The sequence below is a fragment of the Triticum urartu genome, chromosome 3A, assembly GCF_056163025.1.
Source record: "Triticum urartu cultivar PI428250 chromosome 3A, HENAU_Tu73, whole genome shotgun sequence".
Taxonomy (NCBI): Eukaryota; Viridiplantae; Streptophyta; class Magnoliopsida; order Poales; family Poaceae; genus Triticum; species Triticum urartu.
The window spans coordinates 562,694,598-562,716,691 of record NC_141875.1 but is presented as its reverse complement, the minus strand read 5'-3'; the positions used below and the strand labels follow the sequence as shown (position 1 = coordinate 562,716,691).

Sequence of the window (22,094 nt, the reverse complement as noted above, 5' to 3'; positions counted from 1 at the left end):
TCGAGACGGGGCCGGCGAACTGTCACTGCCTCACGTGGGTTGCCATGTCATTTCGAAGGCGGATAGATAGCTGAAGATATTTCCTCCCATTCGGCCCGGATCCGGAAGATCTGAGCCATCGAACGCAGAACGGACGGCTCTCGATGGGTCCCCTTCCTATCGTTCTACGCTTATCCTCTTCCTCCTTCCTCCCCCTTCCTCCAGCCCCCAAACCGCAAAACCCAGCGGCCACCACCATGGCACCGGCCGCCATGGCGTTCCAGGCGCTCACCTTCTCGCCCCTCCACCTCCCCGCCACGCGGCGCCGGGCCCGCGTGCTCGCCGTGGCGGCCGACCAGACCCCTCCGCCCCCGCAGGCCTCCCCCTCGGAGCCGGCGAACAGCCCGAGCCGGCTCCTCCGGGAGCTCGCGCAGCGGAAGAAGGCCGTCTCGCCCAAGAAGAAGCACCCGCCGCGGCGGTTCATCCTCAAGCCGCCGCTCGACGACGAGCGCCTCACCCAGCGGTTCCTCAACAGCCCGCAGCTGTCGCTCAAGTCGCTGCCGCTGCTCTCCTCCTGCCTCCCCTCCTCGCCGCTCTCCGCCGCCGACCGCACCTGGATGGACGAGTACCTCCTCGAGGCCAAGCAGGCGCTCGGCTACCCGCTCGCCCCCTCCGAGACGCTCGGCGAGGGCGACGACTGCCCCGCGCGCCACTTCGACGTCCTCCTCTACCTCGCCTTCCAGCACCTGGACCCCTCCTCCGAGCGCACGCGCACGCGCCACGTGCGGAACGGCCACTCCAGGCTGTGGTTCCTGGGCCAGTTCGTGCTGGAGCTCGCCTTCTGCGAGTTCTTCCTGCAGAGGTACCCCAGGGAGTCCCCTGGCCCGATGCGGGAGCGGGTCTTCGCGCTCATCGGGAAGAAGATGCTGCCCAAATGGATCAAGGCGGCCAGCCTGCATAATTTGGTGTTTCCTTACGACGATTTGGATAAGATGATACGGAAGGACAGGGAACCGCCCACGAAGTAAGTCTTCAATTACTGACTGGGAATGTGCGATTTGAATTGTAGTAGAGGTATAATTCTGGTCTGGGATCATGCATTAGGACAATGCGAGCAATCAGTCAACATTCTGTTCATCAGTGTAAGAGTGAAATCGTCCATGGCACATTTGCTATTAGCATAGTATACATCTAGTTAGCACCTTATAAATTCGATAAGGAAGATAACTGCCTATGAGTTTAACACCTAAATATCAACTTGTGGGTTACTAGATATCAATGTTGTTCGCATGAGCTTGATCTGCATTCCATACTTGCTCTGCTGTGGTAGTTATTTTTTTGGGAAATGTATGGGTGATTTGGTGGAGCGGTGCTAGGAGAAATTTGGTAGGGGTACATTTAACTAGTTGTTATCTTCTTGACATATTCAACATATTCAGTAAACTTGCATGTCTTGGCATAACATTAATGGTGAAAGCGAGTATTGTTAGCTTATTTTTTGGCCACTCTTTAGTTCAATGTTATATGTATGTTCTGTGGCTTTCTCAGTGAAGTTGTCTCCGTTGTTAGATGTTCTACAGCCTTGTTAACAGTCAAGTTCCCCCTACATAATCCTGTTAGATGTTGTACACTTGTACTGAATTGCATTCTTCAATCTCCTTTATTGTGTACTGCTGTGTCTCCCTTTTATGTTCTAGCTAACTTGCCGTGGAAATTTTCTTTGCATAAGAATATGGAGCACATAACCTAACTTCATAAATTCATGATAATACTAACACATTTGAAGAGTTTTCTCTTGATTGTTTGGTTTGTCAGAGCTATTTGTACTGTTAACTGGCAATCTGGAGTACATATATGGGGTAGTCTTCATTAAACTTTATGTTTGTACTTCAGGGCTGTGTTCTGGGCATTATTTGGAGCTATATATCTGTGCTTTGGAATGCCTGAAGTCTATCGTGTTCTCTTTGAGGCGTTCGGGATGGACCCTGAAGAAGAGAGCTGTCAGCCAAAACTGCGGCGTCAACTAGAAGACGTTGATTATGTTTCAGTGGAGTTTGAGAAGAGACAACTCGCATGGCAAGATGTTGCTGCCTACCGGGTATTGACCGTTCCTGCCGTTTGTCCCAAATCTTCACCGTCACTTCTTTCTATCTAGTTAACTGTTGCATGTACTGCAGCCACCAGCGGATGCCCTTTTTGCTCATCCTAGGCTTTTCCGAGCATGTGTGCCACCAGGCATGCATCGTTTCAGAGGAAACATTTGGGATTTTGATAATAGACCCAAAATCATGAACATCCTAGGATACCCCTTGCCAGCGAATGATAAAATTCCAGAAATTACAGAAGCAAGGAATATAGAACTTGGACTTGGCCTCCAGGTATTTTGACACCGCTAGTCTTTTCTCTCCTTATGGTCTTCCTTTCTAATGTTTACTTATTTCTCTGCATGCAAACATGTTTTGTGGTGCATTACTTGCTTGTCTTATCAAATCTGCTTCCTAGTTGTCCAACAACTCAAACTGTTGATATATTTCATTATTGTCTGCACATAAATCAACATGATCTGTATTGGTTTTTTACTGCAGCTGTGCTTCATGCATCCCTCAAAATACAAGTTTGAGCATCCAAGATTTTGTTTTGAGCGTCTGGAATATGTTGGTCAGAAGATCCAGGTTTGTTGCCCATCTTGTGACGTTTTCAGCATCTGACCGCTCTCCATTTGGTCAATAGTCATACTGAAGGTCTGAACTCCCTCATGATCAGGATCTAGTATTGGCAGAGAGGCTGCTCATGAAGCATCTCGACGCACCTGGCAGGTGGTTGTCAGAGAAGCATAGGAGGTTGTTGATGAACAAGTATTGCGGGCGGTACCTGCGGGACAAGCACCTTCACCACTACATTATATACGGGGAGACTGTACAGGACAGATTCGAACACAACCGCCGGCTGAGAAATCCTTCCACGACTGCTGTCCAGCAAGCGATACACGGGCTCTCGTACTGCGTCTACGGCAAGCCTGATGTGCGGCGCTTGATGTTCGAGGTGTTTGACTTCGAACAGGTCCAGCCGAAAGCTGTATGAGGAGGATATGCTCCGTGTTGGTTTGTGCTGAACTGATGACCGGCGAGATTGCCAGCGCTTGAAGGAAAAAATGCAGGGTCGTCAAAATCCTAGCGCGGATCAGATCGCGCTCTTCCGAAGCCTGAGCCCAAAGCCGGCCCGCAGATTAAAGCAAGCACTGCCCGTCCAGCCTCTTCTGGACCCCCACAGCTCTTGTAACCTCTTGTCTTGCGTACTAGAGATAGGCAGCTGTATTAGAGATGATTAAAATTGAACGCCGTAGTTTTTTCGAAGTTACAGTTTTGAGAGTTGACTGTAAATTCCAGTTTGAGCAGAAACACAAACAGCTGCAGCTGCAGCAGCAGCGGGAAGATAGAGTTATCCGTGAGAAACATGCTTTGTAATGTTGTAGCCGAAAATGTGAATGCAACGTGTACTGCTAACGTGCAATGCCATTTGTCATATGGGTGCATAAGTTTGTTTTTTTTAACACGGTACAGTCGAAGTTGCTCGCTGGGTGCATAAGTTTATCTTGTGGAACTTGTTTGCTGCTAGCTATCCTTACTCAAGCTCTGATTTTATTCGTGTCCACTCAACCATGGACATCATATAAGAGGCAATGTGCCAGGAGGGCCGTTTTGGTTTCAGGGTGCATATGCTCTCTAATGAATAGTAAATTCAAAATAAATAGTAAATAAAATTTAATAATTCTATTTTTAAATGTTCTTGTTAGTGTAAGAAGCGTGCTTGACAATTTTCATGTGAAACGGGGTGATAGTGCTTCGTCGGTGAAAAAAACATAAGTAAGTGTAAATTTGGAGGTAACATTTGTCATCCGACTTTTTTTTGGCACAGATCAAATACTTAAGCTTTCCTCCCAAAAATTTGCAGGTAGCATTTTGGTGTGACGAAAAACACATCTATTTTTTTTACATTTGCAAAAAACATTTTTGGTGGGCAGGATATGCTCCCAAGAGCCGAATTGGATTTCCATAATGTGGCAGTCTCTACAGTTTGACACCTGATCGGTTCTTCCGGGCGAGATGAAAAATTGCTTCTTCTTTTTTTTAGAAAAAGATGAAAAAAAAATAGTCTAAACACACTCTTTTTTTTAAATGCTGATGCCATGCTTTGCAAATGCGATTGTTCACACCAGCAATTGTTCAGCCAGTTTCAAAAAAAAACAATTGTTCATCCTCCCCGCAAAAAAGAAAAAACGTATCACTACAGCCCAATACGAACGGGCCGCCTTGCACCGGACTCGCGGACCAGGCTTCGCCCCTTCATCTTGCATCGCGCACGCCCGACTGCCCGAGGAAAACCCAAACCCTGAACCCTAGCTAGCTCGGCCGCCTCCTTCTCTTCCGGCCTCCCCTCTCCTCGCCGCGTAGCCCCTCCCAAATCCGATCCTCCGCCGATTCGCTCGTTCTTCCGGGAGAGGCGCAGCGAGGACGAAGATGTCGTCCCTGCGGAACTCGATTCCGCGGCGGGCTCACAAGGAGCGCGCCCAGCCGTAAGTCCCTCCTCCCCTTGCGCGACGCTTCCCGCTTCCCCTCGAGCCTCACGGGCTCGCCTCCCACGGCGCGGCCGCCGCCGCCATCGGAGCCCTGCGGCTCTTCTGGGGGCGTCTCCGTGTTGGACCTTCCTCTCGCGTCTGCGCCGATTTGCGGACTGATTCTGGAATTCGCATTGGTGTTGCAGGGAGTCGCGGAAGAAGTACGGGCTTCTGGAGAAGCACAAGGACCATATCCTCCGCGCCAGGGCCTACCAGCGCAAGGAGGATTTCATCAGGGTATTGCTTCTGTTCCTTCCCGAGTTGGGACTCTTGTGTGTCATTCCTTCTCTTCACCTATGTCATGCGATGTGCCCCCTTCAACTGTCTCTAGTTCTTTGTTTTGCCAACACTGGCCGAAAATCGAATTGAGCTCAACCCAAGCACACCCTTATTAGGACCTAGGAGAGCTCAGGGGGGCATTTTCTTTTGTTTATTTGGTACATTCCTGGGATGTTTATCATAGCTATCTTATAGCTAACCTATGGTCCTTGTTGTTATCTGGTAAATACAGAATCTGAAGGAGAAGGCATCGTTCAAGAACCCAGATGAGTTCTATTTCAAGATGATCAACAGTAAAACCGTGGATGGAATCCATAGGCCCAAGTACGTTATAGAGTAGTTTACTCTGGCAGTTCGAACCTTGGTATATTCTACGTGTTGATTTGGATTGTCATGTACCTTTTATTAGGCCTGAAGCAAATAATAAGTACACCGAAGAGGAACGTATGCTCTTGAAGCATAAAGACATGGGATACATCTTTCAGGCCATTCAAAGTGAAAGAAAGGTTTGTGGTGACTTTGAAATATTCAAAACAAATGCGTACTTTGTTTTTTGTGGCTAAATCCTATATTTCTGATCCAATTTTAATGTCACACCTTTGACTGTAGAAAGTTGAACGATTGAGCTCAACCCTTCACGCAGTGGATGACAAGCGTTCAAACAAGCACATTTACTTTGCGGAAGACAGGTATAAATGTCGCATTCTTGCTTCTTACCATTTTTCAGTTTTGAATTTAATTTTTTAAGATTCATTTATGAATCGCTGGCTAGCCACCTAAGATTTTTTAAATATTGAGATGATTAGCTGTTTCATTTCAGAGAAGAAGCCAAAGAAATACGATCTAGGATAGGTGAAAGCAGCAGCGCACCTCAATTTGGTAACATCCCTTCTCGTATAAAGAGGTAGTGTGCTGTTCTTTTGGGAATATGATTTTGTGTTATATATGTGGCTACTGTGATTAATGTTATACTTGGAAAGGATAGCTTTCATTTATCGGTTTATTAGTGAATGAATATTACACCTGTTCCTTTGGTCTTTACTCTCGTCAAAATACCTGCTCTTTATTATTGAGACCTGAGAGTTTGGGTGTTTTGGTGATTTAGTTCATGCTATTCATGGTTGATGTGGGTGTGAATGTTAATGCATTCAGCAAATTACTCAGTGGTAATGGCTTGGATGTGGGATGGGATTTTTTTTCTCTAGCTCAAAGCATGATATTGATTCTTGTGCACATTAGTGCATCAGGTGCTGCCTGATAAACTTATATCCCGTCAAATTCTTTATAGGAAAACAGCTTCCTCCTACAAGGAGTTAGAAAGCAGGAAAGAAAGGGTTAAGAATCTTGAGAAATTGTATGCGGACATGGCCTTGCAAAAAGAACTGAAGGTGTGTTTTCTCTGATGAATTAGAATATTTATTTTGCTTTGGTGAAGTCGGTATAATCCCTTCAGTGACTGAACCATAAAATGTTATGTTATTTTGTGAAAATAATGGCCTTGCAAAAAGAACTGAAGGTGTGTTTTCTCTGATGAATTAGAATATTTATTTTGCTTTGGTGAAGTCGGTATAATACCTTCAGTGACTGAACCATAAAATGTTATGTTATTTGTGAAAATAATGTAAAAAATACAACTCAGTTGAACCAGTTCAGATTTTGTCATCAACCGATGTCTCAAGTAGCCTAAAGTCAAAATCTTCAAAAGAACTGGCTTATGAAATTTTGATGGTCACGTCGATAGTACAGTAGTACTGTTTTTGTTGTCAAGTTTGAAGTTACTGAAGTTGTTGTTTAATACTGGGGCAGAAACCTGGACGCAAAAGGAAGCTCCGTGAAGAAGAGATTTTAAATTCAACATCACAGCCTGTTTACAAGTGGCGTGCGCAAAGGAAGCGGTGAGACGCTTTTAGTTTTTATTACCTTGTTTAAAATAATGTTTTGTTTTCTTGCTGACCTGTCAATTTACTCACCGTCGTTCGCTAAACTTCAGATGATAGGAATGGCGAAAGCTGGACAATTGGGAACAGACAAGCTGGTGCTTGAAGAGTTTCACTTCCCTGTGACATTGCCCTTGCCCTTCCACAACCCCATCCATTGCTTTCAGATACCTTTATAACCTTTGCCTGGTGATATTTGTGGATCCTATGCCGGAGACCATGTACTGCTATTAGTCTATTACCATATGTTAATTTCTCGAAATGTTAAGTGATCAGAGTCACCATGTAGGAACAATTTTGATGGATATAGTTGAAATCATGCCTGTGTTATCAAGATATTTGTGATAGAATTTCAGTCCCGGCAGCTGTTTAAGTTGCATCCCACGATTCGAAAACAGAGGCAAATTGTCAGAGTTGCCTCGTATTTTTGCTGCAAGAAAATGGACAACACCATTGTGTTTTCCATTCAAATCCTGGCCATCCAATTTTCATCAAATGGTCAACAGGCGATGTAATGCATATACTTTTGCTCAGACACAAGTTGGTAATGCAGAGGATCCTCTTGCCACAAGATGTATGCGAGGATCCACATTTCTATACACCAACCCACAATCGATATATTTTGTTTATTCAACTAAGCTGGAGAGTCGCACCTTTACAAGCAGCATCTTGTTCTTCCCCAAAATAAAAGGAAATAAACAAGGAAATCATTGTGAGCAATGTGATTCACATGATAGACTCCAGCTGTCCTGGGTTCATCCAGCTGCAATTCATCGATCGGTGATTGTTTGAGAATCAAGTGCTGTTATACCTTGAAACGACGTGTTCTGCAATTGCCAAGCTTGATGTCAAACCAGGGGATTCTATACCAAACAAGTTAACCAGCCCAGGAATACCGTGGACTTCCTCCCCCTGCAGTAGTCAGGAGTGTTCAGCTTCACGGGTTTGTTGATACTTGACAGTGAAAAGTAAACTTTCAAGCTGATATATGAGAACTATGTTAAATCAGATAATAACCTGAATAACAAAATCTGAAGGGCGCTGTCCCGGGCCAGAAAGCTTTGGTCGGATCCCAGAATAACCAGGCTCCAAAGAACCATCCTTGAGATTTGGAAAATACTTCCTTATCACAGAGTAAAATCCAGAACATCTGGTGGGGTTCACTGAGTAATCAAACCTGATGTACACAGATGCTAAAAGTCACACACCATCTTAGCTTTTTCAAGAAGAGGAAACTATTTTCATATTAACCAGTTAATATTAGGCAGCAACTGTGGTAACTTTATTTTTAAATATTGGACACCACTAGAACGTTTGTAACTCCATCAATTTCAGCGATGTGTATAACAAGTAAAAAAGATCATATATAATTAAACTGAACAAGCAAGTATTTGCAATGGCTTACCTATTCAGGAAACATGACATGTCATCCATTTTACCATCTAACCATTCAACATCTGGTCCAAATTTGACAAGGCCATTTAAGTCTAGTGTGACATGGACCCCTATGCCACCATCCTCTGGTAGAGGGTATATTAAGTGGCTGAAAGGACTCTTGGTTTGTGAGAGAGTGAAGTAACATCCACGGGCATAGTAAGCCGGGGGCACAAATGCTTGGTCAAGGCCATCAAGTCTTTTGGCAAGTGGAATTGCACTTAAACCTGCTGCATTTATCAGAAGTTTTGGAAGCAAAACAATCTGTGGGGGTACAGGAGAGCCTATAGACTGATTCTCCAGCTCTTTGCTTTCAGAAATATGAAGCTCGATCCCTTCATCTCCAACATGCCCACTGATGACTGCTGTGTTATATGATATGGTTGCGCCTAGGTTTTCAGCATCAGCCTGCATCACAAGAAAAGGAAATCACATGACAGTATGAGAAGATTTAGAGTTTTGCATGATGCAACACGATGAAGTGGACTAACATAAAATGAACATAATATAGCTGTGTACAGGAAAGACGCATGGGGAATATTTTTGGATTATCAGGCCTCAACCTTCCAAACATTGCTGCGAGCTCATTTGAGAAGGAAAACGAAAGAAAGGAACATCAACATATCTTAACTAGTTAAAATTGCTTCGATAGTGCAGAGGCCTTCTACGTAGCGCTATTTCAGTTATCTATACAGTTTTTTCACTCTTGGAGAGTGTGAAAAGGGACCTTTCAAATAATTGAATCATTTAGAGGATTATAGCAGGCAAAATAAACAATGCAAAGACAAAAATGGTAAGAATCAAGAACAGATTAGCCAAGTACCAAAAGGGAGAGCATGAATGAATGCGAGTCAACAATCCCAGTACTAGGTGATAGTAAAGCTTTCAAACAACGCAGTTCAGGTTCCATCTCCACGGCCTGAGAACCTTCCATCATCTGAAGATCATTCACCCCATTGTCTTTAGCGCTCTTGAGGAGCATGTCCAGCTTTGCAGTCTCTGCAACACCAGTAGCAATGATAAGTTTGCCGAGCCGTTTATGGGGGATTGCTCGTTCTGTGCAGTACTTGTAGAGCATTTCCCTTCCTCTTACACAAAGATTAGCCTACAAAAACATTCCGTAGGAGAAAAATCTGTAATTAATTTCAGCATGGCAAGAAAGCACTTTGGTAATTCATCAAATAGAATAGGACAGAAGAAGGGATCATTATACTATTAAGAATGCCATAGATGGACAGAAGGGGAAAATGAAGTAATGAACTGTGATTCTACAAGTGCACTCAGCATTGGAGACAGTATATATATACCTCAAAAGTATCAACGGGAATATTGCTACTGCAATGTGCAAAACTGAAAATAACACAAAGCAGGGAAGAAGATTACTATTTGCCCGATGAATTATATGTGTTTTATTTTCAGCAATAGTATTTGTATACCAATCTCAAACTCTAAGGACACAGACACCTAAGAGACTGAGATGCTAAAATACTAATGTCAACTGTCCAATACTCCAATGTGGTCACTGGTGAGAACTGACTGAACTGAACTGAAATATCACAGAAAGCTAGTAGAATCCTTGTGCACGAACTCGTAGATTATACGGCTTGGCCGGGAAGGGGCAGCGCACCTTGAGGCTGCGGGGAGGGTAGTAGATGCCGGCGTGGATGACCTCGCTGTTGCGGGAGCTGGTGCCGGTGCCGAAGCTGGAGGCCGCCTCGACCACCACCACCTCGCGCCCGGCCATGGCAAGCGCGCGCGCCACCGCGAGGCCGACCGCGCCGGCGCCCACCACGACCGCGTCCGCCGCCTCCCGGGGGGTTCCGGCGGCGAACTGGGCGAGACCTCGCCGGCGGCAGGCCCACGACAAGCGCCGCAGCGGAAGCATCACGGCCGGCCCGGCTGCGGGGAGCGAGTTGGGGTCCGACCCTGGCCCGGTGGCACCGGTCGATCACTCTCAGCGAGGCCGCTCCAATCGCCCAAAGCCTAGCCCGATCGTGTCTGCCTGTTTCATCTCATATCGAAATGGTGTCTAAAAAAAAAAACTCATATCGAAATAATTGCCCCAGCAACTTTTTCTGAAGGAAATCACTGTCACTGGTACTTCTTTCCCTGTAAAGATAGTAGTTTCACTCGTACATTGAAGATGCTTTTGAGACAAACTTACACATGATTTTTAACTGTCCAACTTGAATATTTTTCAAGATACTATCAGCAGAGGTCAACTCCAAAAGGATAGGGAGTATAAAATGCCAGCGACAGCCATCCGTTTACTTCAATTGTTTTGGTTGGCATGTTTTTTTGAAACAAGGCAAGAGATTTGCCATTTTCATTGATTAAGAAGAAGAGAATTGCTCGGTTAATTGACGGAAAGCCGGGCTAAAACCGATACAACTCAACCCACATGACATGGGCACTACCGGCCAACCTGGCCACCGACATGGGATCATAGAGCTACAAACAGCTGCACCAGAAAACCATGATGGCACATGCCAACAGAAGGCCACACGCGTGAACAACCGACAGCTCCGACTTTGACGATGATCATCACAAGGGAAATATGCAGGACTTGCGCCGTCCGTGCCCTCCGGAACCGACCACCGAGCGCCTGTCATCGTCACCGCCTGGACACACTCCACCGCAGCTCCGACTTCAAAGCAACCAAGCAACCAGCGGAAGAGCACCTCGGACACGCCGGGAAGATCCGACTACCGAAGCCCGAGCTGCGACCAAAGCTCCTCTCGAAGCCATCATCGTTGCCAAACAGAAATCCACGCCCCCGAAATGGCCGCCTCAGCAAACTACGCGGCGAAGATGCCGCAAACCACGCGGCGAAGATGCCGCAACCCACACGGCGAAGATGCCGCCATCCACTGGTCTTCAGGTTGTGGCCGGCTCCGAGACGATGCCCCCAAGGAGGAAGAAGACGTGAAGGCGCCTTCATCGCCCGATCCTGAAGATCTTGTTAGGGAACATTGCAGAAAACAAAAAATTTCCTACGGTTTCACCAAGATCCATCTAGGAGTTCATCTAGCAACAAGTGATTAGATGCATCTACGTACCTTGTAGATCGCGAGCGGAAGCGTTCAAAGAACGGGATGAGGGAGTCGTACTCGACGTGATTCGAATCACCGAAGATCCTAGCACCGAACGGACGACACCTCCGCGTTCAACACACGTACGGAACAGCCACGTCTCCTCCTTCTTGATCCAGCAAGGGGGGAGGAGAGGTTGAGGGAGATGGATCCAGCAGCAGCACGACGGCGTGGTGATGATGGAACTGCAGTACTCCGGCAGGGCTTCGCCAAGCACTATGGAGGAGGAGGAGGTGTTGGAGAGGGAGAGAGGGAGGCACCAAAGGCCAAGGTCAGAAGTCCTCCATCTCCCCACTATATATAGGAGGGCCAAGGGGGGGGGCCGGCCCTAGGAGATCTAATCTCCTAGGGGGGTGCGGCCAAGGGGAGGAATCCCTCCTCCCCAAGGCACCTAGGGGTGCCTTCCCCCTTTGGGACTCTTCCCTCCTTGAAACCCTAGGCGCATGGGCCTCTTGGGGCTGGTGCCCTTGGCCCATGTAGGCCAAGGCGCACCCCCTACAGCCCATGTGGCCCCACGGGACAGGTGGCCCCACCCGGTGGACCCCCGGGACTCTTCCGGTGGTCCCAAAATAGCACTTCCTATATATAATTCTTTACCTCCGGACCATTCCGGAACTCCTCGTGACGTCTGGGATCTCATCCGGGACTCCGAACAACATTCGGGTTACTGCATATACATATCCCTACAACCCTAGCGTCACCGAACCTTAAGTGTGTAGACCCTACGGGTTCGGGAGACATGTAGACATGACCGAGATCGCTCTCCGGTCAATAACCAACAGCGGGATCTGGATACCCATGTTGGCTCCCACATGCTCCTCGATGATCTCATCAGATGAACCACGATGTCGAGGATTCAATCAACCCCGTATATAATTCCCTTTGTCAATCGGTATGTTACTTGCCCGAGATCTGATCGTCGGTATCCCAATACCTCGTTCAATCTCGTTACCGGCAAGTCACTTTTACTCGTACCGTAATGCATGATCCCGTGACCAGACACTTGGTCACTTTGAGCTCATAATGATGATGCATTACCGAGTGGGCCCAGTGATACCTCTCCGTCATACGGAGTGACAAATCCCAGTCTTGATCCGTGTCAACCCAACAGACACTTTCGGAGATACCCGTAGTATACCTTTATAGTCACCCAGTTACGTTGTGACGTTTGGTACACCCAAAGCACTCCTACGGTATCCGGGAGTTACACGATCTCATGGTCTAAGGAAAGTATACTTGACATTGGAAAAACTTTAGCAAACGAACTATACGATCTTGTGCTATGTTTAGGATTGGGTCTTGTCCATCACATCATTCTCCTAATGATGTGATCTCGTTATCAATGACATCCAATGTCCATAGTCAGGAAACCATGACTATCTGTTGATCAACGAGCTAGTCAACTAGAGGCTTACTAAGGACATGTTGGTGTCTATTATTCACACATGTATTACGATTTCCGGATAACACAATTATAGCATGAATAAAGACAATTATCATGAACAAGGAAATATAATAATAATTCTTTTATTATTGCCTCTAGGACATATTTCCAACAGTCTCCCACTTGCACTAGAGTCAATAATCTAATTACATTGTGATAAATCGAACACCCATGGAATTCTGGTGTTGATCATGTTTTGATCTAGGGAGAGGTTTAGTCAACGGATCTGCTACATTCAGGTCCGTGTGTACTTTACAAATATCTATGTCTCCATCTTGAACATTTTCACGAATGGAGTTGAAGCGACGCTTGATGTGCCTTGTCTTCTTGTGAAACCTGGGCTCCTTGGCAAGTGCAATAGCTCCAGTGTTGTCACAGAAGAGCTTGATCGGCCCCGACGCATTGGGTATGACTCCTAGGTCGGTGATGAACTCCTTCACCCAAATTGCTTCATGCGCTGCCTCCGAGGCTGCCATGTACTCCGCTTCACATGTAGATCCCGCCACGACGCTTTGCTTGCAACTGCACCAGCTTACTGCCCCACCATTCAAAATATACACATATCCGGTTTGTGACTTAGAGTCATCCAGATCTGTGTCGAAGCTAGCGTCGACGTAACCTTTTACGACGAGCTCTTCGTCACCTCCATAAACGAGAAACATTTCCTTAGTCCTTTTCAGGTACTTCAGGATATTCTTGACCGCTGTCCAGTGTTCCTTGCCGGGATTACTTTGGTACCTTCCTACCAAACTTACGGCAAGGTTTACATCAGGTCTGGTACACAGCATGGCATACATAATAGAACCTATGGCTGAGGCATAGGGGATGACACTCATCTCTTCTATATCTTCTGCCGTGGTCGGACATTGAGCTGAGCTCAATTTCACACCTTGTAACACAGGCAAGAACCCCTTCTTAGACTGATCCATATTGAACTTCTTCAATATCTTATCAAGGCATGTGCTTTGTGAAAGACCTATGAGGCGTCTTGATCTATCTCTGTAGATCTTGATGCCTAATATATAAGCAGCTTCTCCAAGGTCCTTCATTGAAAAACTCTTATTCAAGTAGGCCTTAATGCTGTCCAAGAGTTCTATATCATTTCCCATCAAAAGTATGTCATCTACATATAATATGAGAAATGCTACAGAGCTCCCACTCACTTTCTTGTAAACGCAGACTTCTCCATAAGTCTGCGTAAACCCAAACGCTTTGATCATCTCATCAAAGCGAACGTTCCAACTCCGAGATGCTTGCACCAGCCCATAAATCGAGCGTTGGAGCTTGCACACCTTGTCAGCATTCTTAGGATCGACAAAACCTTCCGGCTGCATCATATACAATTCTTCCTTAAGGAAACCATTAAGGAATGCCGTTTTGACGTCCATTTGCCATATCTCATAATCATAGAATGCGGCAATTGCTAACATGATTCGGACGGACTTTAGCTTCGCTACCGGTGAGAAAGTCTCATCGTAGTCAATCCCTTGAACTTGTCGATAACCCTTAGCGACAAGCCGAGCTTTATAGATGGTCACATTACCATCCGCGTCTGTCTTCTTCTTAAATATCCATTTATTTTCTATGGCTCGCCGCTCAACGGGCAAGTCAGTCAAAGTCCATACTTCGTTTTCATACATGGATCCTATCTCGGATTTCATGGCTTCTAGCCATTTGTCGGAATCCGGGCCCGCCATCGCTTCTTCATAGCTCGAAGGTTCACCGTTGTCTAACAACATGATTTCCAAGACAGGGTTGCCGTACCACTCTGGTGCGGAACGTGTCCTTGTGGACCTTCGAATTTCAGTAGGAGCTTGATCAGAAGTATCTTGATCATCATCATTAACTTCCTCTCTAGTCGGTGCAGGCACCTGAGGAACATTTTCTTGAGTTGCGCCATTTTGCGGTTCAAGAGGTAATACTTCATCAAGTTCTACTTTCCTCCCACTTACTTCTTTCGAGAGAAACTCTTTCTCTAGAAAGGACCCATTCTTGGCAACAAAGATCTTGCCTTCGGATCTGAGGTAGAAGGTATACCCAATAGTTTCTTTAGGGTATCCTATGAAGACGCATTTTTCCGATTTGGGTTCGAGCTTTTCAGGTTGAAGTTTCTTGACATAAGCATCGCATCCCCAAACTTTTAGAAACGACAACTTAGGTTTCTTCCCAAACCATAATTCAAACGGTGTCGTCTCAACGGATTTCGACGGAGCCCTATTTAAAGTGAATGCGGCAGTCTCTAAAGCATACCCCCAAAAAGATAGCGGTAAATCGGTAAGAGACATCATAGATCGCACCATATCTAATAGAGTGCGATTACGACGTTCGGACACACCATTACGCTGAGGTGTTCCAAGCGGCGTGAGCTGTGAAACTATTCCACATTTTCTTAAGTGTGTGCCAAACTCATGACTCAAGTATTCTCCTCCACGATCTGATCGCAGGAACTTAATTTTCCTGTCACGTTGATTCTCAACCTCACTCTGAAATTCCTTGAACTTTTCAAAGGTTTCAGACTTGTGTTTCATTAAGTAGATATACCCATATCTACTCAAGTCATCAGTGAGGGTGAGAACATAACGATAGCCACCGCGAGCCTCAACACTCATTGGACCGCACACATCAGTATGTACGATTTCCAATAAGTTGTTTGCTCGCTCCATTGTTCCCGAGAACGGAGTCTTGGTCATTTTACCCATGAGGCATGGTTCGCACGTGTCAAATGATTCGTAATCAAGAGACTCTAAAAGTCCATCAGCATGGAGCTTCTTCATGCGTTTGACACCTATGTGACCAAGGCGGCAGTGCCACAAGTATGTGGGACTATCATTATCAATCTTACATCTTTTGGTACTCACACTATGAACATGTGTAGCATTACGCTCGAGATTCATTAAGAATAAACCATTCACCATCGGAGCATGACCATAAAACATATCTCTCATATAAATAGAACAACCATTATTCTCGGATTTAAATGAGTAGCCATCTTGAATTAAACGAGATCCCGATACAATGTTCATGCTCAAACTTGGCACTAAATAACAATTATTGAGGTTCAAAACTAATCCCATAGGTAAATGTAGAGGTAGCGTGCCGACGGAGATCACATCGACCTTGGAACCATTCCCAACGCGCATCGTCACCTCGTCCTTCGCCAGTCTCCGCTTATTCCGCAGCTCCTGCTTTGAGTTACAAATGTGAGCAACTGCACCGGTATCAAATACCCAGGAGCTACTACGAGTACTGGTAAGGTACACATCAATTACATGTATATCACATATACCTTTCGTTTTGCCGGCCTTCTTGTCCGCTAAGTATTTGGGGCAGTTCCGCTTCCAGTGACCACTTTCCTTGCAATAAAAGCACCCAGTCTCGGGCTTGGGTCCATTCTTTGGCTTCTTCCCGGCAGCTTGCTTGCCGGGCGCGGCAACTCCCTTGCCGTCTTTCTTGAAGGTTTTCTTACCCTTGCCTTTCTTGAACTTAGTGGTTTTATTCACCATCAACACTTGATGTTCATTTTTTAACTTCTACCTCTGCTGATTTCAGCATTGCAAATACTTCAGGAATGGTCTTTTCCATCCCCTGCATATTGAAGTTCATCACAAAGCTCTTGTAGCTCGGTGGAAGCGACTGAAGGATTCTTTCAATGAACGCGTCATCCGGGAGATTAACTCCCAGCTGAGTCAAGCGGTTATGCAACCCAGACATAGTTAGTATGTGCTCACTGACAGAACTGTTTTCCTCCATCTTACAGCTGAAGAACTTGTCGGAGACTTGATATCTCTCGACCCGGGCATGAGCTTGGAAAACCATTTTCAGCTCTTCGAACATCTCATATGCTCCGTGTCTCTCAAAACGCTTTTGGAGCCCCGGCTCTAAGCTGTAAAGCATGCCGCACTGAACGAGGGAGTAGTCATCGGTACGTGCCTGCCAAGCGTTCATAACGTCTTGTTCTGCAAGGAGAATAGGTGCATCACCTAGCGGTGCTTGTAGGACATAATCTTTCTTGGCAGCTATGAGGATGATCCTCAGGTTCCGGACCCAGTCCGTGTAGTTGCTGCCATCGTCTTTCAGCTTGGTTTTCTCTAGGAACGCGTTGAAGTTGAGGACTACGTTAGCCATTTGATCTACAAGACATATTTGTAAAATTTCAGACTAAGTTCATGATAATTAAGTTCATCTAATCAAATTATTCAATGAACTCCCACTTAGATAAACATCCCTCCTATAATCTAAGTGAAACATGATCCGAGTTAACTAGGCCGTGTCCGATCATCACGTGAGACAGACTAGCCAACGTCGGTGAACATCTTCATGTTGATCGTATCTTCTATACGACTCATGCTCGACCTTTCGGTCTTCTGTGTTCCGAGGCCATGTCTGTACATGCTAGGCTCGTCAAGTCAACCTAAGTGTTTTGCATGTGTAAATCTGTCTTACACCCGTTGTATGTGAACGTTAGAATCTATCACACCCGATCATCAAGTGGTGCTTCGAAACAACGAACTGTCGCAACGGTGCACAGTTAGGGGGAACACTTTCTTGAAATTATTATGAGGGATCATCTTATTTACTATCGTCGTTCTAAGCAAACAAGATGAAAAACATGATAAACATCACATGCAATCAAATAATAATAGTGACATGATATGGCCAATATCACAAAGCTCCTTTGATCTCCATCTTGGGGCTCCATGATCATCTTGTCACCGGCATGACACCATGATCTCCATCATCATGATCTCCATCATTGTGTCTCCATGAAGTTGCTCGCCAACTATTACTTCTACTACTATGGCTAACGCGTTTAGCAATAAAGTAAAGTAATTTACATGGCGTTTCTCAATGACACGCAGGTCATACAAAAAATAAAGACAACTCCTATGGCTCCTGCCGGTTGTCATACTCATCGACATGCAAGTCGTGATTCCTATTACAATAGCATGAACATCTCATACATCACATGTTGGAAATATGCCCTAGAGGCAATAATAAATTGATTATTATTATATTTCCTTGTTCATGATAATCGTTTATTATCCATGCTAGAATTGTATTGATAGGAAACTCAGATACATGTGTGGATACATAGACAACACCATGTCCCTAGTAAGCCTCTAGTTGACTAGCTCGTTGATCAATAGATGGTTACGGTTTCCTGACCATGGACATTGGATGTCGTTGATAACGGGATCACATCATTAGGAGAATGATGTGATGGACAAGACCCAATCCTAAGCATAGCACTAGATCGTGTAGTTCGTATGCTAAAGCTTTTCTAATGTCAAGTATCATTTCCTTAGACCATGAGATTGTGCAACTCCCGGATACCGTAGGAGTGCTTTGGGTGTGCCAAACGTCACAACATAACTGGGTGGCTATAAAGGCACACTACAGGTATCTCCGAAAGTGTTTGTTGGGTTGGCACGAATCGAGACTGGGATTTGTCACTCCGTGTGACGGAGAGGTATCTCTGGGCCACTCGGTAGGACATCATCATAATGTGCACAATGTGATCAAGGAGTTGATCACGGGATGATGTGTTATGGAACGAGTAAAGAGACTTGCCGGTAACGAGATTGAACAAGGTATCGGGATACCGACGATCGAATCTCGGGCAAGTATCGTACCGCTAGACAAAGGGAATTGTATACGGGATTGATTAAGTCCTTGACATCGTGGTTCATCCGATGAGATCATCGTGGAACATGTGGGAGCCAACATGGGTATCCAGATCCCGCTGTTGGTTATTGACCGGAGAGTCATCTCGGTCATGTCTGCATGGTTCCCGAACCCGTAGGGTCTACATACTTAAGGTTCGGTGACGCTAGGGTTATAGAGATATTAGTATGCGGTAACCCGAAAGTTGTTCGGAGTCCCGGATGAGATCCCGGACGTCACGAGGAGTTCCGGAATGGTCCGGAGGTAAATAATTATATATAGGAAGTGCTATTTCGGCCATCGGGACAAGTTTCGGGGTCACCGGTATTGTACCGGGACCACCGGAAGGGTCCCGGGGGTCCACTGGGTGGGGCCACCTGCCCCGGGGGGCCACATGGGCTGTAGGGGGTGCGCCTTGGCCTATGTGGGCCAAGGGCACCAGCCCCAAGAGTCCCATGTGCCAAGAGAAGAGGGGAAAGGAAGAGTCCTAAAGGGGGAAGGCACCTCCGAGGTGCCTTGGGGAGGAGGGACTCCTCCCTAGCCGCACCCTTCCTTGGAGGAAGGGCCAAGGCTGCGCCTCCCCCTCTCCCTTAGCCCTATATATAGTGGGGGGAAGGGAGGGCAACCATACCTAAGCCCTGGCGCCTCCCTCTCCCTCCCATGACACACCTTCCTCCTCCCGCAGCGCTTGGCGAAGCCCTATTGGAATCCCGCTGCTTCCACCACCACGCCGTCGTGCTGCTGGATCTCCATCAACCTCTCCTCCCCCCTTGCTGGATCAAGAAGGAGGAGACTTCGCTGCGCCGTACGTGTGTTGAACGCGGAGGTGCCGTCCGTTCGGCGCTAGGATCATCGGTGATTTGGATCACGACGAGTACGACTCCATCAACCCCGTTCTCTTGAACGCTTCCGCGCGCGATCTACAAGGGTATGTAGATCCACTCCTCCCTCATTGCTAGATGACTCCATAGATAGATCTTGGTGACACGTAGGAAAATTTTGAATTTCTGCTACGTTCCCCAACAGTGGCATCATGAGCTAGGTCTATGCGTAGTTTCTATGCACGAGTAGAACACAAAGTAGTTGTGGGCGTTGATTTTGTTCAATATGCTTGCCGTTACTAGTATTATCTTGATTCGGCGGCATCGTGGGATGAAGCGGCCCGGACCGACCTTACACGTACTCTTACGTGAGACTGGTTCCACCGACTGACATGCACTAGTTGCATAAGGTGGCTAGCGGGTGTCTGTCTCTCCCACTTTAGTCGGATCGGATTCGATGAAAAGGGTCCTTATGAAGGGTAAATAGCAATTGGCATATCACGTTGTGGTCTTTGCGTAGGTAAGAAACGTTCTTGCTAGAAACCCGTAGCAGCCACGTAAAACATGCAAACAACAATTAGAGGACGTCTAACTTGTTTTTGCAGGGTATGCTATGTGATGTGATATGGCCAAAAGGATGTGATGAATGATATATGTGATGTATGAGATTGATCATGTTCTTGTAATAGGAATCACGACTTGCATGTCGATGAATATGACAACCGGCAGGAGCCATAGGAGTTGTCTTAATTTATTTATGACCTGCGTGTCAACATAAACGTCATGTAATTACTTTACTTTATTGCTAACCGTTAGCCATAGAAGTAGAAGTAATATTTGGCGAGACAACTTCATGAAGACACGATGATGGAGATCATGATGATGGAGATCATGGTGTCATGCCGGTGACGATGATGATCATGGAGCCCCGAAGATGGAGATCAAAAGGAGCAACATGATATTGGCCATATCATGTCACTGTTTGATTGCATGTGATGTTTATCATGTTTTTGCATCTTATTTACTTAGAACGACGGTAGTAAATAAGATGATCCCTTATTAAAATTTCAAGAAAGTGTTCCCCCTAACTATGCACCGTTGCGAAAGTTTGTCGTTTCGAAGCACCACGTGATGATCGGGTGTGATAGATTCTTACGTTCACATACAACGAGTGTAAGACAGATTTACACACGCGAAACACTTAGGTTGACTTGACGAGCCTAGCATGTACAGACATGGCCTCGGAACACAAGAGACCGAAAGGTCGAGCATGATTCGTATGGTAGATACGATCAACATGAAGATGTTCACCGATGATGACTAGTCCGTCTCACGTGATGATTGGACACGACCTAGTTGACTCGGATCATGTAATCACTTAGATGACTAGAGGGATGTCTATCTAAGTGGGAGTTCATAATATGAACTTAATTATCCTGAACATAGTCAAAAGGTCTTCGCAAATTATGTCGTGGCTCACGTTTCTGTTCTACTGTTTAGATATGTTCCTAGAGAAAATTTAGTTGAAAGTTGATAGTAGCAATTATGCGGACTAGGTCCGTAAACTGAGGATTGTCCCCATTGCTTCATAGAAGGCTTATGTCCTTAATGCACCGCTCAGTGTGCTGAACCTCGAACATCGTCTGTGGATGTTGCGAACATCTGACATACACGTTTTGATGACTACATGATAGTTCAGTGTGTAATGCTAAATGGTTTAGAATTGAGGCACCAAAGACATTTTTGAAACATCGCAGAACATATGAGATGTTCCAAGGACTGAAATTGGGATTTCAGACTCGTGCCCACGTCAAGAGGTATAAGACCTCCGACGATTCTCTTAGCCTGCAAACTAAGGGAGAAAAGTTCAATTGTTGAGCTTGTGCTCAGATTGTCTGAGTACAACAATCATTTGAATCGAGTGGGAGTTGATCTTCCAGATGAGATAGTGATGTCTCTCCGAAGTCATTACCACCAAGCTGCTAGAGCTTCGTGATGAACTATGATATATCAGGGACATATATGATGATCCTTGAGATATTCACGATGTTTGACACCACAAAAGTAGAAATCAAGAAGGAGCATCAATTGTTGATGGTTGGTGAAGCCACTAGTTTCAAGTAGGGCAAGGGCAAGAAGGGATACTTCATGAAATGGCAATTCAGCTGCTGCTCTAGTGAAGAAACCCAAGGTTGAACCCAAACCCGAGACTAAGTGCTTCTATAATAAGGGGAACAGCCACTGGAGCAGAATTACCCTAGATACTTGGTAGATGAGAGGGCTGGCAAGGTCGATAGAAGTATATTGGATATACATTGTGTTGATGTGTACTTTACTAGTACTCCTAGTAGCACCAGGGTATTAGATACCGGTTCGGTTGCTAAGTGTTAGTAACTCGAAATAAAAGCTACGGAATAAATGGAGACTAGCTAAAGGTGAGCTGACGATATGTGTTGGAAGTGTTTCCAATGTTAATATGATCAAGCATCGCACGCTCCCTCTACCATCGAGATTGGTGTTTGCATTGAGCATAGATATAATTAGATTATGTCTATCGCAATACGGTTATTCATTTAAGGAGAATAATGGTTACTCTATTTATTTGAATAATACCTTCAATGGTCTTGCACCTAAAATGAATGGTTCATTGAATCTCGATCGTAGTGATACACATGTTCATGCCAAAAGATAGTAATGATAGTACCACCTACTTGTGGCACTGTCACGTAAGTCATATCGGTATAAAACGCATGAAGAAGCTCCATGTTGATGGATCTTTGGGCTCACTCGTTTTTGAAAAGTTTGAGGCATGCGAACCATGTCTATTGG

General features: G+C 45.7%; 3 protein-coding genes across 4 annotated transcripts; 2 read left to right on the top strand and 1 right to left on the bottom strand.

Moving 5' to 3' along the window:
• Positions 1 to 143: 143 nt before the first annotated feature.
• Positions 144 to 3,501, top strand: LOC125544091 (ribonuclease III domain-containing protein RNC1, chloroplastic). Its single transcript, XM_048707655.2, has 5 exons — positions 144 to 1,003; positions 1,873 to 2,077; positions 2,157 to 2,357; positions 2,565 to 2,651; positions 2,743 to 3,501. The coding sequence occupies exons 1-5, from the start codon at positions 144 to 146 to the stop codon at positions 3,058 to 3,060; spliced, it is 1,671 nt and encodes a 556-aa protein (XP_048563612.1). The 3' UTR covers positions 3,061 to 3,501.
• An 837-nt stretch (positions 3,502 to 4,338) lies between these two features.
• EDA14 (embryo sac development arrest 14) lies at positions 4,339 to 7,148 on the top strand. 2 transcript variants are annotated; one of them, XM_048707657.2, is made up of 9 exons: positions 4,340 to 4,552; positions 4,741 to 4,831; positions 5,106 to 5,197; positions 5,283 to 5,379; positions 5,483 to 5,562; positions 5,694 to 5,777; positions 6,162 to 6,261; positions 6,680 to 6,768; positions 6,864 to 7,148. In XM_048707657.2, the coding sequence occupies exons 1-9, from the start codon at positions 4,497 to 4,499 to the stop codon at positions 6,865 to 6,867; spliced, it is 693 nt and encodes a 230-aa protein (XP_048563614.1). In that variant the 5' UTR covers positions 4,340 to 4,496; the 3' UTR covers positions 6,868 to 7,148. The 2 variants fall into 2 exon arrangements, with proteins under 2 accessions (XP_048563615.1, XP_048563614.1); XM_048707658.2 differs by lacking the exon at positions 6,864 to 7,148 and having other exon boundaries at positions 4,339 to 4,552; positions 6,680 to 6,772.
• Positions 7,149 to 7,355: 207 nt separating this feature from the next.
• On the bottom strand, positions 7,356 to 10,264 carry LOC125544092 (FAD-dependent oxidoreductase family protein). The gene is made up of 5 exons (XM_048707656.2): positions 9,872 to 10,264; positions 9,068 to 9,349; positions 8,216 to 8,652; positions 7,828 to 7,987; positions 7,356 to 7,722 (listed from the first exon to the last, which is right to left on the bottom strand). Exons 1-5 carry the CDS (start codon positions 10,127 to 10,129, stop codon positions 7,606 to 7,608), a joined length of 1,254 nt encoding a protein of 417 aa, XP_048563613.1. The 5' UTR covers positions 10,130 to 10,264; the 3' UTR covers positions 7,356 to 7,605.
• Between the last annotated feature and the right edge of the window lie 11,830 nt (positions 10,265 to 22,094).

What these genes read in the sequence shown, in the direction of transcription:
- LOC125544091 (XM_048707655.2), top strand. Translation starts at nt 144, where the DNA reads ATGGGTCCCCTTCCTATCGTTCTACGCTTATCCTCTTCCTCCTTCCTC. An exon ending in AAGATGTTGCTGCCTACCGG is followed by an intron (nt 2,078 to 2,156) that starts GTATTGACCGTT and finishes CATGTACTGCAG; the next exon opens with CCACCAGCGGATGCCCTTTT. An exon ending in ATGTTGGTCAGAAGATCCAG is followed by an intron (nt 2,652 to 2,742) that starts GTTTGTTGCCCA and finishes CCTCATGATCAG; the next exon opens with GATCTAGTATTGGCAGAGAG.
- EDA14 (XM_048707657.2), top strand. Translation starts at nt 4,497, where the DNA reads ATGTCGTCCCTGCGGAACTCGATTCCGCGGCGGGCTCACAAGGAGCGC. An exon ending in CACAAGGAGCGCGCCCAGCC is followed by an intron (nt 4,553 to 4,740) that starts GTAAGTCCCTCC and finishes TTGGTGTTGCAG; the next exon opens with GGAGTCGCGGAAGAAGTACG. An exon ending in ATCCCTTCTCGTATAAAGAG is followed by an intron (nt 5,778 to 6,161) that starts GTAGTGTGCTGT and finishes AATTCTTTATAG; the next exon opens with GAAAACAGCTTCCTCCTACA.
- LOC125544092 (XM_048707656.2), bottom strand. Translation starts at nt 10,129, where the DNA reads ATGCTTCCGCTGCGGCGCTTGTCGTGGGCCTGCCGCCGGCGAGGTCTC. An exon ending in ACCCTCCCCGCAGCCTCAAG is followed by an intron (nt 9,350 to 9,871) that starts GTGCGCTGCCCC and finishes ATGTTTTTGTAG; the next exon opens with GCTAATCTTTGTGTAAGAGG. An exon ending in ATGTCATGTTTCCTGAATAG is followed by an intron (nt 7,988 to 8,215) that starts GTAAGCCATTGC and finishes TGTGTACATCAG; the next exon opens with GTTTGATTACTCAGTGAACC.